The following is an 18,391-nucleotide window of genomic DNA, read 5'->3' as shown; positions in this document are numbered from 1 at the left end:
ATTACGTCGTATACCTGTCTCTGCCCGACTCCGGTTCCCCGATCAGTCATTCTCCAACCACTTTGTATCCATCGATCTCGCTCAAAAGCCCACTGTCACACAGCCTCACGAGAGTCCCTCTCATCCCACCCTGGGGCTACGAGACCCCACAGCCTCTCCCACAGACCACTCTTGACACAGCCTACCCCTAGTAAGCAGCAAAGTCGCACTGTGTCTGTCTAGATTTGGGAGCCGGTCACTGGAGCGACGTCCGACTGACCCGGCGGTCACTATCAACACCGGAAACAGTGGCACTTCCGAACAACGGCCGACCGGGCCAACCCATGGGACTTGGGGGGGGGGAGGGGGCAGTGGGACAACTGACGGGATGTGTGATTTGGCGTGTGATGAATTTTGTGACTTTTGTGTTTATTTACATATGCATGTAGTTTCGATATAATTGGCCACGCTGGATATATGTGACTGGCGAGGGGCTCGCAAAAACTGTATCGCATCCATTGCTTCTTCAGAAAGTCTCTGTGAAATATTGATCATCTGTGCCAGTAAATGTACACGCATGTCGCTCAGATGCAAATGACTAACTGCTATGGTAATGCTGGTTAGGCACCTGTGCTGGCATGGGGTTACAGGGTACAGACATACACTCCAGGTAAGTCCAAGAAAAGCGTCCTAATGAAATCTCGCTTCAAAGAAGTAATATGAGCACAGTGAACTTCAACGTCTTCCGTTTTCGCAGGACTGGTTGACAGCGTATTCAGAAACCGAAATACGCCACGGTTCCCTCTGACTCAATGTGTGTTTGACTGGCCCCAGTCATTGATCGATGATCGTGTCCTGAACCGTACCTCAGCGATCAGCCGCGTGTCGTCTCCCAGTGACAAATGTATCCACTATCCATCCCGTCCCACCAGCGTTTCCATTTCACCTCAGCAGGATATCAGAGGGACGCAAACCATAGAGCTATCAGAGAGACAAGATCGACCACACCGTCGGACTTGGGAGTTCTGGAAGCGGCGCAACGGGCCTTCAACATAGCCACTGAGAGGCTCACGGATAGCCTCAGAACTACCAGGAATATGCCACAGACTTCTGCAGAAATCCCAGCGCACACAACGGACAAGCCTAGAAATCCCTGACACACGCAACGAGCTATCCTAGAACTCCCAGACACACGCAGCGGACTACCCTAGAACTCCCAGACAGATGCACTGAGCCATACACAAACATAGCAGGGGCAAACATAACCACAGGCGTGACTCAGTTCCTGTGAGACCCAAACACAGACTGTGACACCTCCCTGGTGTCAACACTGTCTCACTATTCCTCTGGCTTAGCACTCTCTCCAGTCATCGTCCGCTTCGACTGTCGAGACTAAAGTCTCACCCCTATATCCCCACGAGGGGATCGTGACGCATTTCCATACACTGACAGTGTAAACGTTCCGCTGGGACACCCTTCGACATGCCACATAGACAGGCTGTCAGCCAGTCAGGTGGCTGATCGTGGCTCTCCGGGTTCCCACGCTGGCATACTGTCTGCGAGGTCAACCGTTTACTACGCGCTGGGTGGCGTGATTTCTCACGTGGCAATGCCAAACGGTTCAGCCGTCAGTCATATAGTTAGTAATTGCTGTCAGTTGTAAAGTGGCATTGTTGAGCCGTATCAGTTTTGTATTGCCAATGTTTAAATGTTATCATATTAATTGCATGTTTTGCAAAATATAAATGGCTTATATGATCCACACGGCTCTTTGGCACTCATAAAAAGGCTACCTTTGGAAAGATGCCAAGGGAGCCAGGATTGAAAAGTAATTGACACGGTGGTTCCGAGAAACAGCAACCTAGCATGGGGACAGCGAACGATTTATTGATATTTCTATCGCTAAGCAATAACCATTGTAAATGAGCTCGCTCTGACAATTCCAGGAAATCAGTCTCAGTATGTGCTTGACGGGTCATTCGAGGCAACTAAGCGGGCTAACTCTGTCCATAAAATCCACCTTTCATGGCACGGGACAAAAAAGCGTATTCGATTCTCCGCCCGCGAGCGACAGGAATCGACTTCGAGCTGCCTGTCTGTGCCGTACCCGAAAGTACTTCCCATATGGAGGTTACGTCAATGCCCCCGCTGCATGCATTATGCATGGTCTGTGTTGACGTTAAGCCTCCGCGTGGGACAAGAGGGGACAGCTGTCTGTGACGGTGGCGGAGGGAGCGATGGCCGCACTGGGGGAGGGAGTGATGGCGATGGTGGAGCGATGGCGATGGCGATGGCGGTGATGGTGGTGGTTGTGACGGTAGCAAGGGTGGTGGTGAAGGAAGGGGCGATGGTGTTGGTAGCCGAGAGAGCGATGGTTTTGGTGGGGAGGTGGGGCAGGCAACGGACGTGCCAGTGGTGGTGGGGACGAAGTTGACAGGAAGTGTTTCAGCTACGTTGGCCCTGAAAAGAACAACGGAAAACCGATTCGGGAAGAGTAAAAACAGTACTTTAACCCTAAAATTACACTTAATGCTGCTGCATAAATAAATAGCGTCATAACCGTGAAGCCGGTGTTGTATTTCAATCATGTGTCGTTCATTATCAGTTCGTTTCAGCTGTCCGGCCGTCCAGCTGTTACTCCAGTGTCAGCTGCACACTCTACAGCTGTCAGCTGCATGAACGAGCTGGACGGCTGAGCGGAGTATGGTAGTTGGCTCAGACGCCCTGACAGAACAGTTGTGCGTGTGTGGAACCGGAACAGAGCGCCACATAACCGATATATCTAGAAAGGTGCACTCCTGCTGGAGTAAAAGCTAGTAGTAGTAGTAGTAGTTTATTGACACAGTCTTAGGTACTAGATGGATAAAACCCAGAAGACAAGTGTCCATTAAAACAGATCATATACAAAACATATTAAAACCGTCAAACATTTCATACAGAGAACCAGCGTCCATTAAAACTATACCTAAACACCACATTAAAATCCGTCGCGTCATACGTTCTCACATGCCAGCAAAACTCTCTGAGAGTATATGGCCAAATCCTTTGGACTACTTTTCATCAAGCTTGCCAAACTATCAAAGCTCAGCATTGTAAAATTTCTCCTAAGTGGCTCAGTGATTGGGCAGTCTAAAAGTACATGCGCCTCTGTTTGCACACCGAGCCGACAGGAGCATAGCCTCTCTTCTGTTGGGATTCTAGCCCACCTCCCTGTCTCTATTCTAAGGCGGTGTGAGCATAGCCTTAGTCGTGTAAGTGCTGTACGAGCCCGTTCTGAAACATTGTTAGTATATATCGGGTGAACCGTAAAATCAGCATTAAAATCGATGTATGTTTTTCTCCTGGAAGATTCAGACCCTGTTATTTTCATGTGTATGTTTTGAAGGCTCCGCTCGCGAATGGACCCTGGTGTTTCTTTCATAATATTACCGATATATGAGCTCGCGGCTGTGTTTGCCTGCCTGTTCAGTTGCATGGCAAAGTGAGCTGGGCTGCCTACAAAATCAGATCGGCTTGTGAGCTTCCTCAGAAAGGAAATTTGAATTTCTTGGACCACTGCTTTGCCGTCTGGGGAAGCTAACTCTGCATGTACTAAATCGTTGCAGGTTTGGCTTCTTACAGATAATAATTGCTTTTGAGCCGTTAATATTGGGGAGATCACTGCTTGGAGGTTGTTGCACAACCAGCTCTCGCAGCCATACAAAACTGTGCTGCTCAAAGCACTCTCAAAAACTAATTTTTTTACTGAAAACGGAGCTTCACTGTTTTTCTTTAAAAAGGAACCGAACTTGATCAAGTGACTCCGTTTCATGTCTATGTTTGTTTTCACTTGATCAGACAATCGGGCATTCATTATTTGAGAGCCTAAATACACGTACTTTTCCGCATGTCCTATAACAATGTGATCGTAATAAAACGGAACATCATCGTTGCTATTTACTGTCATAAACTTTGATTTTTCGGGATGAATCTCCATATCGATATCCTTCGCTGCCCGAATCAAAAGCGATAGTTTTTTGTCTAAAGCTTTTCTGGACGTTGCTAGGACGACTGTGTCGTCCATGAATAATAGACAATGCAGGTTTTTTAAATACGTGTCGTTACCAAATTCTTTCAAAGCCCTGATGGTGCTGTTAATGTAAAAAGTAAACATAGAGCAGCTGTTTGCCGCTCCCTGTTTTACTCCCGTAGTTGATTTGAAACAAACGTTTCCTAACACGTTCTTGGTGTCTGTTAAACTACTCGCAATAGCTCGGAGATACCTTTTGCCACAGCCGTGATCCACTAGTTTCTGAAGAAGGATCTTTCGATTTACCTTGTCGTAGGCTTTTACATAGTCTATGTAGGATATATACAGCACTTGCTTTGTTTTTCTTGCATATTCAATAAGTAGCCGTAGTGTAAACAACTGTTCAGCACAGCCCTTGCCTACACAGCCTCCCGCTTGTTCATCATCAGGTCTGAACCAGCTATTGAATCGGCTGTTAAGTACACTTTCATAGATTTTTACTAGAGCCCCTTGTATGCTAATACCACGGTAATTATTTGTATCACTCGGGCTGCCTTTTTTAAAAATCGTAAAAATCTTTGCATATGACCATTGATCGGGGTATTCACCTGAGAAAACTAAATTGAACAAAACCGTTAAAATATCCAACCATTCGCTTGATAGGAGTTTGAAAATCCCCGGAGGTACACCATCGATTCCTGCTGCTTTATTTCTATGCAATTTTCTAATCGCTGCATTGACCTCGGCCGGTGTGATTGGGTCGTCCAGAACGGGCACGTACATATCTGAATTTGGAATTTCCATGTCAGTATACCCGATGGGTGGGTTCAGTAGCTTCTCGAAATGTTGCCGAAAATCTTCATCGCTTGGTTTGTTCCTTTGGTCTCCTTTATACTCGAAATCTCCTTTCCAGTTAATTGAGGACCAAATTAACTTTGGATCATTCTTAGCGACTAATACCTGCCACCGCGCATGTGCATTGCTAATGGCTGTTGCTGGAGCACGATCGTCCACATGATTAGTCTGCCCCGCACGTTTACAAGCGTTGTACAGTACCTCGCTGAGTCTATTACTCAGTTCGCTAGCTGGGTTGTCCCCGCCAGCCAGCCCCGCTCCGTTCTGGTTCCACCAGGAAACCGGGTCCGGTAGGGCTGCTTTTACATCCTCTGAGCTTAAGGAATAAACATGCATGGGCCTATTTGCAATACTTTGTTCCGTACTGCTCTGGTACCTTCCCAGTAGCTTAGCTCTTTCTGAAATATAGTCTACGGGCAGTGCTGGACACTCGAGCGTGGCGATCAAAGCAGCGTGGTCACTCATAAACGGCGCATTTTGTGCTATATCAAAGTGCTGCATCAGCTGCAAAAGCTGTGACGAACAAAATAACCAATCCAGTTGAGAAATCCAAGTTTCTCCTTTGCGGTACGTTTTCGCGCCCTTAAAACGCCTACCTTTAAAATTCAAATGGTTAACAGGATACAGATCTAACGTTTTACACATATTAACCATGTTACGACCGTGTGCGTTTTCACCTGTGTCTGCGTTGCTGTCATACACAATAGCACGCTCGGTGTTTTCTAAGCGCTGTAGATTCCCTATTCTACTGTTTAGGTCACCTATAAGGAGAACATGTTTTCCACTGTCTAACACTTGACTCTGAATATCACTGAAGGACTCAGGGTTAAAATACAAAGAATCGGCGGGCGGGATATAACACGCGCAGAACTTGACGTTCGGCATGAAAGACAAGCTGAACCAGACCTGATCGTTGAGCAGTTGCACATCACACATTTTTGACATCAATTTATGCTTCACCAAAACGCCAACACCTCCTCTCTGATCACGATCGCTACTTCTCAATAGGGTGAAGCCTGGGACTGAAAAGACATAGCTACATTTAAGTTCGATCAACACTACAACGTCGAATCTGTTCATGTACGTTAGACACGACGCTTTTTCGAGGCCTGTAACATTGCCGTTGATGTTAATGGACATCAACGTTAATGACTGAGTTTTATCCACCTCCTTTCATATAGGTACGCTTTGGAAGCTGTCCACTACAATATCGTCTACAAAAACCTTCCTTTCTTTTCCGTCGAAACGCACGTTTTTACCTCTATTTTCTGGCCGCTCTCTTTCTCTTTTCGTGACATCTCGAAGGCGGTTGAGCTCCTTCCGAACAAGTGGGTGCACGTCTTTCTTTACATATATCGCTTTGAACCGGTCGCCGCTGTTCTTCAGCCTGTGAGCACTGTCCAGTACCTCCTTTCGATCGCCTGCCTCCCTCAGAACGACCTTCAGAGGGCGTCGACGTGGTCGGTCGCCTGCTCCGTTGGAGGGGTGCTGGTCCTGCTGTTGGTTGCCCAGCCTTTCCACGCTCTTTACTTGGACAGCTGGCTGCCCTATGGTTGATAGGATCAGCTTCACCTTCTTTGTGTCGTTGTCCGCCTCACCCATGTGTTCTTCGGGGACTCCGGTGATGATCTGCCTTGCATGAGGCCGCTACATCCACAGCACCATGGATACGCCTTGCGACCATCGGCGTATCACGATATGCCGCTGGACGACCGGTCAGTACCGCTCTACTTTCAGTCTCACAAAATCCTAATGCCCACTGCAGTCACCGGAGACTTGTGGCATGATCTGAATGGCCGGCCAACGCCCAGGGATCCTGCCATTACCAGTGTTCAGACCAGTAGCCATCAATGCAATAACCATTAGAGGCGTGGCCATGGGTCGTTACGAGAGCTCGCAGAAACAAATGTCACAGGCCGAACCGAAGCACTCACGAGCAGTCACGAATCGCTGAATTCATGCAATGCAGATTGACAGACAGGTTTTTTATCGCATGCTCTAGCGCCTAACGGTAAGCGGGATCCTTTGATAAAGCTGGCGTCTGTCCATCTGCCTTGCATGAGGCCGCCACGCGGTATGGCAGTCCATTCCGCTCCGAGAGTCCGATGTTGACCATCTGCTGCTGCCGCCTGCCGGCCGACCGTCCGACCGTCAGGTCAACCGACTGACCGGCCGCGCCCACCCACCAGCCTCCCGGCCGACCGTTCAGCCAGTGAACTGTCCAGCGAACTGACCAGCGGACATCTGACCAGCGCCAACTTCGAACGCTTACCTACTTCACCGTTAGATGAGATCTGCCTTTTGACCAGCCGACCAGGCGACCGCTCAGTCGGTCTCCCTTCTAATAAACCGCCCAACCACCCGATCCTTCAAGATCAACCGCCTTCCCGACCGCGCCAGACCAACCAACCAGCCGGACTAACCGACAGACCGGCTCCCCTCCAAAGGGTGGGGATCGACGGACTTCAACGGGCTGGCGTCTGCAGTAAAAATAAACGGCGCAATACCCGTTTCGGGGACATGCATGCTCTCTGACGATCTTGCAGACCGGGCATAAACAAACACGACTCGGCCAATGCCACCCGATCAAACGCGAGCGCAAATAAATAGCGCCGAAACGTGTGTCCGGGATGAACGGAAACTCGCAACGACGGCTCCGTCGGAAGCCAGATGAATTTAGAAGAGAGGAGCAAGAACATAAGACCTCTAAGCTACTCAAGCTATGTATTATGCAATATGCAACAGTCTAGCAAGCTTGAACATAACTCAGTGCATTGACAAAGCGAAGTGTTAACTCAGTCTTGTGGAATCATCATGTCCAAAGTCGCGAGCAGCTGATTATGATATGATGTCGCACTCATATGCTTGGCTGTAAAGCTCAGCAGTTGATTTTTCTTATGCAGGCATACGGATTCATAGCATGGCTAGATGTACCAAAACTTGTGCTTCCTCTCCCCATACATCCGAATCCCTCGATAAAACTCCTGGCAACCCTGACCCGACTCACACAGTCGCACAAAGGTAATGAGCGCCACCATTCGCGTCACCATGACTAACGAATGACATCAGGGCCTCATCAGAGCCGACTGCGCTCCAGGGTCGCCCTAGGGGCCGGTTCATATCCGTCCGGGATGGCGACACACCACCCTCAGTTCGAGTATCCGCACCCAAACGCGACAGGCGCGACAGCACCAGCCGTACTGGCTGCGAGCGGATGAAATCATGCGTCCGTCCAGTGGGTCCAAACATCCGGAGATAGCGGCCCGGTCAGGAGAGGGCTGTCGTGCCGAGGACGCCGGGCGCGAGTGAGATGTGCCATAACGACGGCTGGAGCTGAGTCAGGGCGCTGAGATTCATTGAGACATAACCGGCGTACTGGTGCATAAGATGAGGAACCCATTCATCAGTATAAGTAGAATAATCTATTATCATGCAGCTCTTAGCAGTCAGTGCACTTTATTCCGCCAAAAAGTTCAGTTACTCAACAGTCTACAAACGCCCTCAGTTCAAATATTGTAACGCTTTTCGCTAAGACATATACTACATATATATTCAGTGGTAGGACGGAGATAACTCATTAGACCAAAACATGTCACGCACTAGGCCATAATTTATACCTACCGATTGTCACTTGTTGGCCTTCGTTGGCCAATGACCATTTTTAGTCGTGTCCAGCCTTCTTATTCATCACTCCTTAGCGCCTAGCTAAGGCTCGTCGGAAGCACATCCCGACGGTTATCGCCTGCCATTTTAGTTGAACGGGCTATGGTTGAGCTGAAAACAGCGGACGACGGGCGGCGGGCGGCGGGTAGCGGACGGACGGACGGACGGGCGGGCAGACGGGCGGACGGGCGGCGGTGACGGAGCCGGCGCCCGAGGCAACCGCCGGGTCCCATGATGGCGCCGCCAGTGGCCATCAGTGGGGCCATCAAGCGGCCGTAATCACTGCCGAGCGAGGGGGAGCGCCGGGCCGGGTCGGGAGTCGCCGCCGCCGCCGCCGCCCGGCACCTGGGCAGCCCAGCGAGATCGGCCCCTCGGGCGCTGGAGGGAGGAGGGATGAGGGAGGAGGGAGGGAGGGAGGTGAGCCCTCCATTACTCCTCTCCGTGGGTCGACCGGCCAGCCTCCCGACCGCGCCGGCGGGGTCGCCGCATCATTCTGCATCGCGCGCGCCATTCAGGCACATTCCCTCGCATCTCATCGCATCCTGCCTGCTTCGTCCGAGGGCGGTTTGAGAGACGGTTCTCGGAATCGGCCCCTTCCCTGCCGGCGCCGCCGGTCCCGGCGGACCCCGGCGCTCTGCCCTCCTCCCAGACTCTCTCCCCGTCCGTTCGCGAGGGGCGGCGCCGCGTCATGAGGCCAGACGCGCCATTTTGCGCACCGCGTGGGGACAGGCGAGTAGGGAAGCGGACCGACCGCATGGGTCCGAGGACCTCCCCAAAATGGGCGCCGGAAGACGGTCGTGAAGACTTGATAAGATACATGTCGAGACTACGGACGGAAGAGAGATAGTGAACTTTCAGGACTAAATGTTATTAAATTTAAAATTCCGGTGTAAAATCTCCAATTTAACGAGTAATTTCGCAAAAAGGACCTAGTGCTTGCCTAAGACTTGGACGATAAGATGGTAAGCAGTAACCACAGTTCAACTGATAATACTACATTGAATTGGTTTGCTTCCATTTCTTTTTAAGCTTTTTATCAAATATTACATCGGTATTCGGCATCCAGATGAAAGTCAGGCGTTGGCTTGGGCTTTTGATGGACAATTAACAGTGTAACACATAGTCGAGTCACGTGAAATGTATGTTTAATATCACTGTTAAGTTGTCGGTGTTTTGCCCGTAACATAGCCTGGGTTTCATCGACCACCTATGTATGATATTTGGGCTTCATGACATTTGCGAATTGCCAGTAGCTTTCACATACGCATAAGAGATCAAATACTTGCTCATAGATGGCGCTGGGTGTTAACGCCTGAAGGTATACTGTGCCGCATTACATATAGCTACAATTGCGCGGCGCTTCCCTTGTCCGTTGTCCGCAGATAAACCAAAACATAAAAAGTAATGAATGGTAATGATTCAAGACCCTAAAGGGAGTGACAACGATTTTCCCTTACCGACTTCCTACGACGACTTCCTACTAAATACTGATCTTGCTAAAATCCCAAGTAATTCGCTTTATGCGTAGCTGTGCTAAAGAAACGCCAGCAGCTCAATACCATCAGCTTTCCAGGTTTTCGCATAGCACCAAAGAGTTTTCTATCACCCCGGTTTACAGGTGACCGACCCACTGCTGGAGCAGAGTGCAGACACCCTGCTCCCCCGCACCACCCAGCACGCCGGTGGACAGCTGGTCGTGCATCTCCGTGCACTGAGCAGCGAGCAGTGAGCAGTGAGCAGTGAGCAGCGACCGCACAGCCACCGCGTCTGACTTGCAGATTCCCACGCCCCTGCCGGCGGAAGCCATCGCCAGCTGGAGCCAGAAGCAAGGCGGCGGCGGCGGCGGTGGCGGCGGCGTCACCTCCGTCATCCCTTGCCAGCACACCCGCCAGCGTCCCCAGCCGCGCGACCCGTCTTATCGGCCGGTGTGACGTCACAATCCGGAAACGCCGGCTCTTTGTGGGAGCAGATCCCACCCGGCCGCTGAGAAACACACTGATTATGACGACTAACGAGCTGTTGTGAAACGGCGCTGCCGTGGGGCCGTGTCGGGGTGAGCGACGGGACGTGGAGGCGGGCAGTGACATCGGCCAGTGACGCGCCAGTGACAGTAGGGTGGTCACGCGGTGACAGACCGTACTGGCCACCTGATGAGAAACTGATGTTGTAAAGACAGGGAGGTCAGCCGCATGACCGGTCTGCGAGTGTCGTGGCCGAGGATTTGAGCTTCCCAGCAGGGCGTGGTCGAGGATTAATCGAACAGACTAGTTCGCTGGTCTGAGGACCATGGGTCATGTGCAATGATTGGGGCACAATGGTCGCTGCCCTTCCAGCCTGACCGCGCCAAAAATCCTCCAATCACCCGCCAAAACGGTGCGAACCGAGCAGCTGAGCCAGAGGGACTGTGAGAGCGGGAGGGAGAAAGAGAGAGCGGGAAAATGAGCCGGCTCGGCCGCGTGGCGCGGCGGCGGGCCGACAAAAACTCGGTGTCCGCGGTCCGCCAGTGCGAAGGCCACCGGGTGCACCCCCTGCACCCCGCTCCCCGCCCCTCCCACCTCCTCCCCAGCACCGCGCCCGCGGCGGCGGCGGCGGCGGCGGCTCAGCAACACAGATGGCGCCTCGCTCCGACCGCCCGACCGCCCGACCGGCAGACCCGCTCCCACCGCCGCGCCGGCACCCCTGCCTCCCTTCCTGCCCCTCCTCCCTCCCTCTTCCCGCTCTACCCCCTCCCCGCGAGACTCGGCGGCCCAGTGCAACAGCCGTGCGAGACGAGACGCTGGAAAACACAACACAATGAAAACAAATGTGGGCTCGGATTTTGTATTTCCCGGGCGAGGTGGCGCCGCGGGGACTCGGCCGAGAACAGCACGGTGGGGAGACGTGAGCTAGGCTCGTTAGTGGTGAACACATGTTGCTTTTATAGTCGCTTGTCTCATGACTGCATTTGAAGTCACTGTCATTGATCATTGATCAGCGAAGTCGCTTAAATGATCGCGTTCGACTAAAAATCTTTAGCAATGCTGGCGATTTCGCGGGAAATACATTCCACTCATTGACTAGTTTCTCCACAACTTCCTGATAAGTTGACAGACGAGTTTCACCGGTATACCATCTGTGAAATGCGCCGTATTATTCCCCAGAGACTCGGGAAGACCAGTCTCGCCCACTGCCTTCTGACAAGCTGTGGACGCTGCCAACCCTCACTGACAAAGCCTCATGTCGCTAACAAGCCAGGCGCCTGTGGTGACAGGACAGTGTCTGATGGGCCATTGCAGTGGACCGGCGAGACAGGGGGTGGCGACGGCCACGGCGACGCACCCTGCAGCCCTACTTCTTCCATGGTCCCAGTGTCGCCGGCTACGGTGAATGTCTACAGTGAATGAATTGAGAATTCACCATCCAAAATGACCGCATGACCGCACAGAGTGGCAACAATCGACAGCTAGACCTAATCTAGCCTTAGATGTGTTCTCTTTCGTTAGAAAGATGATGACAGATGCCTAAAATTGTTTTCTTTCGTCATTGAGATCGAAGCTTTTATCTATCTGGAAAAAAAAAACGAGCTACGTGCATGTCATTAGAACTTCGCTCGATTCGACATATCCAGGCTCAGCACCAAACAGCGAACGGCGAACCGAGGACGACGGCCGGTACGCGCGCGGGCGTCGAGCTCTCGGCGGGCTCTCGTCAGGCAGGTATGCGACGCCGCGGTGGTTGGGAGCGAAGGTCACCAACGCGCCACATTCGTCCGCCGTGCGCGGCGTGCAACACACCGAGAGGGGAGGGCAGGCGGCAGGGGACCGACTGGTCAATGGAGCGTTGTTGCCGCCTCTTCCGTCAGGGTCGATATAATGTGAAGGCAGAGGGGAGGTGGGTACCACGGGGTAGAGCACGGGAGGCGACCGCGGGCCGGGTCAAAGGGTGGCATTGTCTGTTGATCGGCCTCTGGAGGGAGGGAGGGCGCCGCGGAGGTTGTTGACCGCTCCGCTGAACTGCGAGGTCACTCGGCAGCCACGGACGAAATGTCGCCGCTAGCGATCGATCTTAGTCGCTGATAACGACCAGCGTTACCGGACAAAGCGGTACGGTCGACTTCAACACACCCACTAACACGTCAATCCTTCAGTCAGCGGGTCTGCTTTCAAACATCACATGTCGCCCCCCCCCCCCCCTCCTCCGTCCGTCGCCCGAGCGGCCCCAACCGAGCCAAGGGGCCCCATAGACAGAGCGCCACGTCATCGACCCCAAACCCCCCCCCTCCCCCACCGTCCCACCACCCCACCACCCCACCACCATCTTTCCTGACCGAGCCTGGTGGCGGCTGGCGACCAGGAATGTGGCATTTTTGCGAGATCACGACCGGCCGGCATTGTGAGCGGATTTTTGCACTGCGCGCTGCCGTGGGAACGAGCGACCGGCGCTACTGGCGACGGCGGCCGTCGAGCCACCTGGCCGGGTGCTGAGCTGGGTGCTGGGTGCTGGGTGCTGGCCGGGAGCTGGGTGCTTTGTTGGGTGCTAGGATGCTGGACGCTGGCTTCTGGATGCTGGATACAAGGCTTTATGTCTTTCTGGGGACCGATTCCTACGAGCTTTTGTATTTGATGATCAGTCAAGCTCATTAGTCATTGGTTCAGGAGATAGGCTCAGATGACAGATGCAAACTTTCGCATGCATGCGGGCAGCGCGTCACGTGGTCTCTGAGGTTATACTGGCTGTTGGGGCGTTCCACGACAAATCGACAAGTGCCCTGCACCCTCATATTTTATTTTTTGCTTAAAATTGGTCTAATGGGTTGTGATGGGCAGGGAAGCCAGCTGTGGCAAGGCTTTTTTTCTTCGAACAACGGTTTCCGAGATATAGCCTCGGGCAATTCCTGGAGTTCGCGCTGCAGCCCTATGTTTGGCGGCCTATAACTCAGAAACTATTGGTTTTTTATGATAAAAACTTTAAATGGTTCAACTCACAATCAACCAACAAACATTTTGGCTATCTCGGATTTTCAATTTTTGAAAATTTTGATCACGTGACCTTTTGTCCTATTTTTCGAAGAGTGACCTTGATATTTTCCCCACTGAAAGTTGCAATTTTGTCTGATGACGATTAAAGCCTTATCAATTGTCATTCATATGCGATATTAAAAAAAGTGGTTATCGCCCTGCGTTGACCTCAGGTCAGGTCATTTTTATGACCTGTCCATTATTACGAGCGGGAGCGACAGCGAGATTTCAAGACTAAAGCGAGATAGCGACAAGCGGTAAACGGTAAAGGGTACACACGGATAAGGTCTATAATTTTTATTGAGGTCATTTTCAGGTCAGGTCAAAGATGACGTCACAGGAGCTAAAAGGAAGTCAAAATAGCGGCACTATACATATATATGACGTTTTTCTCGAATAACTTTCAAGGTATCCCACCTAGGAACAAACTAATAGCACCATCGTGATCCTCTCATCGATCTGCATCGAAACATATGTATGTTGACCTCGAAAGGTCGAAAGGTCAAAAGTTGACCTTAGATCACGTGACCTAAGGTCAACTTTTGATCTTTCGACCTTTCGAGGTCAAAATACCTATGTTTAGATGCGGATCGACGAGAGGATCACGATGGTGCTATTAGTTTGTTCCTAGCTGGGATACCTTGAAAGTTATTCGAGAAAAACTTCATATATATGTATAGTGCCGCTATTTTGACTTCCTTTTAGCTCCTGTGACGTCATCTTTGACCTGACCTGAAAATGACCTCAGTAAAAATTATAGACCTTATCCGTGTGTACCCTTTACCGTTTACCGCTTGTCGCTATCTTGCTTTATTCTCGAGATCTCGCTGTCGCTCCCTCTCGTAATAATGGACAGGTCATAAAAATGACCTGACCTGAGGTCAACGCAGGGCGATAACCACTTTTTTTATTATCGCATATGAATGACACTTGATAAGACTTTAATCGTCATCAGACAAAATTGCAACTTTCAGTGGGGAAAATAGCAAGGTCACTCTTCGAAAAATAGGACAAAAGGTCACGTGATCAAAATTTTCAAAAATTGAAAATCCGAGATAGCCAAAATGTTTTTTGGTTGATTGTGTGTTGAACCATATAAAGTTTTTATCGTAAAAAAAAACCAATAGTTTCTGAGTTATAGGCCGCCAAACATAGGGCTGCAGCGCGAACTCCAGGAATTGCCCGAGGCTATATCTCGGAAACCGTGGTTCGAAGAAAAAAATCCTTGCCACAGCTGGCTTCCCCGCCCATCACAACCCCTTACACAAGTTTTCAACGAAGAATAAAATATGAGGGTGCAAATTTAATTTTTTATTTGTCGATTTGTCGTGGAACGCCCCTGTTGCGCCTCGAGTTCTGAGCGCCGGCTGAGTGCCATGTCTTGCTGCTGACTGGCCATTTGGGCCCATCGTATAGCAACAGGTAGGCGCCTCGGGTCACAGCGCCAGATTAGAGCGTGTTATTGATGAACCGATTTCAAACAGCTCAGAGAGATATTACGGGGATGAGAGAGAGAGAGAGAGAGAGAGAGAGAGAGAGAGAGAGAGAGAGAGAGAGAGAGAGAGAGAGAGAGAGAGAGAGAGAGAGAGAAAGAGAGAGAGAGAGAGAGAGGAGGAGGAGGAGGAGGAGGAGGAGGAGGAGGAGGAGGAGGAGGAGGAGGAGGAGGAGGAGGAGGAGGAAAGATAGCGAGAGAGAAAAGGACAGAGACAAAGATGCATGCAAAAGAGGTAGACATACGTAAAGCCTAAAGGGTGCAGGGCAAAACGAAGAGGCTTGCAATGCGCATTAGTGAAATTGTTAACCAGTGCAGTTGGGGTTCGGTTTTGGTCCCTGACTGCAATATACCCGCAGTGGACACGGGTAGCCCGCGAGTGACCACACCACGGGAGGTCGCCGACCTCTGGCGACCCGTGGGCCACCGGCCGCGCTGGTCAACTGACCATTGCGTTGGGCCCGACTGCAGGGGAGGGTCATCATGATTGTCATCGGTCGCCATCTCCCACCCAGTCCAGTCAGCGGGGATGCGACAGATAATAACTGCCCGTGGAGGGTGCAGCAAGGTTCAATCTGTGCCGAAAGAGGGATGCTATAGTGTGGAAGAAAACGATTAACGGCTTTATGCAATTATGGGGCGGGTAAATATTGCTACAAATAAGTATGTTGAAGAAATAATAGCCTTCCACTCGGACCCGGAAAGTGGAGAATAAATGGAGTGCCTACACTCGCAGCAGATGAAAAAAGATCTGAGAAGGCCTACCAATATGGCGTGCATTACCCGGACGTCTGTATTTGCAGTGCAAGCAGCCATCTGTCGCCTGTCGCGGCCGCCACATGTGTTTTGTCTTTGCGATTCAGTCTCAACATGCTGCAGTCTCTGTTTCTATTTCCGCGTCGGTGCCCGGCCCGCTATAGGGCGACGATCCACAGCTGTGTGACCCAGTTGTTGGGGCGTCGCTATCTCTGCTCACTCCCCCAGCAGAACCGACACACAGACCGTGACAGGCCGGTGGTGCCACCCCAGATCGGACGGTGACCGCGCCCCGGCCAATGTCCGACGCAGGGGTGGATAACCCGGGTAGGGAGAGTCCGGTCTCTATTCGGGCCGGGTCACAGCCCAAATTTCTATACAGAGTTCTATACTGTCCATAAAATTATAGGCCAAGAGTGGTTGTCTTGCTAACCGCAGCACGTGTCATATCTCGAATCCGAGACTAGTGATGAGCTTTCTTAGTAAGCAATCTTGTATAGAATAGAAAGCTTTGCAGAACCTATTAAAACCTTCAAGGTCTACGGCACAAAAAAAGGTTCAATGCACATTCCGTGAAACCCGGCATCCCTGTTCCCTGTCATGTCACGACCCCGTGGTTCTGACCTACCTATGGAGCCCGCCTGCCCAGTTTGCTGGCGTTTGGTGATCTTCTCCTCGATGAGGGCGCGAACAGAGTTGCTGACGGTGGTCAACGGACCACCCAACTCCTTCCGTTCCGTTCGTTTGTCGTTCTCCTGTGAAACAGACAGACACTCGGTGATAATTGGCTCAAGTGGATAACCCATGACGTCAGATATTCAACGACGCATTTGGGTAGGACGGAACTTATCTTGGGGCGGAGGGGGACGAGCGAGGAGTGTTGGATTCAGAGTCTTGAGGGTGACAGTTCCCTGACGTCGCCGCCCGTTACTTCACAGTGCACAGAGAAGTTGGCACTACTCCCAAAATCGCCCCTTCCCTCTCTCGCTCAGCTCCCTCTTACCTAGTGATGACGTTCGTTTCGCGTCACCTGATTCATACCAAGTTGGGCTAGGAAGGTATTTTGAAATCTCCTGCTAAACAGCGTTTCCTATGTCCCAGTTCTGCCCTCTCTACTTCACAATGTCCTTCCCATTCCACCCACTTCAATCCCCTTCGTCCCATCGCGTCGCGTCCCGTCCCGTTCCACCCACTCCCGTCTCGTTTCGTCCCGTTTCGTCCCGCTCCGTCCCGCCACCCCGGCCATTCCCCTGCCGGCTGACGAGGTCGCCGTTTCGCAACTCCCGGGCCCGCACGGCGCGTGTGCGTGTGCGTGTGTCAGTCCGCGCCGCCGCAGCACGGGGCCTGCCGGCCGCTAAAGGGCTTCAGAGCTCACTATTGAGGTCACCAGACAGGGAATTTTAGGTCAGAGGAGAGAGCGATAGGGGAGAGGAATAAGGCCATCGCGGCGAGAGGTCGGGCAAATAGAGGGGATGTGCTTGTCGGTTGGATCTGAGGGCCTGTTACGGCCCATTAGAGGATATCTCAGCCAATCACCGAGGTCCTCTCTCGCGCCTGTGCCGCCCTATTAGTGGAGTGATGGGGAGTGATTGGTCACTGATGGCCCTCCATAGTGACGGGCGAGGTCAGCCCCTCCCCGGGCCGCCAGTCCTGTCCTGTCCTGGACCGGTCGGCGTGTTTTCACCATGGAGACGGGGAATAGGACCCGCCCCGCACCGGCCGCCATGTTTCGCCCATGAGCAGAGGAGTGGGCAATAATCAGAAACCATGCTAAAGGAGTTTTTATGATGCTGGTCTGCCAACAACGCCCAGGCAACTCGTTTTGAGGAATTTAAATGGAATTAATGATTAATAACTACGTCTTTTGTCAGTACCATCAGATCCCAGCTCAACAGTTCCAGCGATCTTGTAACGCATCAACTGTCATCAGTTTGTCTGATGTCCGTCACGCCTCCAAGTCAGAGGCGCCAGAAGTGCGTTGACGCCTTGCGACAGCCGACAAGTCTCTGCCAACTTCCGTGATACGGTCAACAGTTGGCAGATTCGCGCGCCTGCCAAGTCGCGGCCCACTGCCGCCCGCCGCAAGTTCCGACCCAAACTGTCCGAGTTTAGTGAAGTAATATCGCGCTTTGTTCCCCGGCACACGTGCCTGCGGCGATGATTGTTTTCAGGTAGCCGAGGTCGCGGGTTGGATTAATTTTACCTATCCCGGAACGTTCCCACGCGTTGAGGGAAAAGAAGCTGTATGCGTGTGTGAGAGAGATAGGAATATATCAGTGCACAGGTTGCGTGCACAGCTTGCATGCATTGTGCGTGAGGCGGACCGTGTGAATGGGGCCACAGATTGAAGGTAGCAATCGATTTTTAGATTTCAGTTCGATAGATGATTATGAAACTATAGACAAGTTCGCGATTAAAACTTCAGCTGAATGCCAGGGCTTCTGGAAACTGGTTTCGATAGATAATGAGCTGCATTGTTTCAATGGTTCGGGTTCATACCGTCCGCGCTAGTTCTGTGTAGACAGAGTTATTGTTCCCGGTTCCAACACTGTCTGGCACTTTGGCTCATAACAGCCACTTTATGTCAAATCATGGCCCGTAACAGAGACACAGCGAACCTGTCGCAGTTCCGGTACTAGA

General features: G+C 51.7%; 1 protein-coding gene across 1 annotated transcript in view; it reads right to left on the bottom strand.

The window, feature by feature from the left end:
- The window catches only part of LOC122374149, a gene marked incomplete at its 5' end in the record, with an annotated part of 126,480 nt that overhangs the window by 26,883 nt on the left and 81,206 nt on the right, over positions 1–18,391 (bottom strand). The window contains one exon of the mRNA XM_043352735.1: positions 16,380–16,506. Coding sequence (XP_043208670.1) covers positions 16,380–16,506 — 127 coding nt within the window. The remainder of the gene's footprint in view (positions 1–16,379; positions 16,507–18,391) is intronic.

The sequence above is a fragment of the Amphibalanus amphitrite genome, unplaced genomic scaffold (genome assembly GCF_019059575.1).
Source record: "Amphibalanus amphitrite isolate SeventyFive unplaced genomic scaffold, NRLGWU_Aamphi_draft 001612F_arrow, whole genome shotgun sequence".
Taxonomy (NCBI): Eukaryota; Metazoa; Arthropoda; class Thecostraca; order Balanomorpha; family Balanidae; genus Amphibalanus; species Amphibalanus amphitrite.
This window is presented reverse-complemented; position numbering and strand designations above follow the sequence as displayed.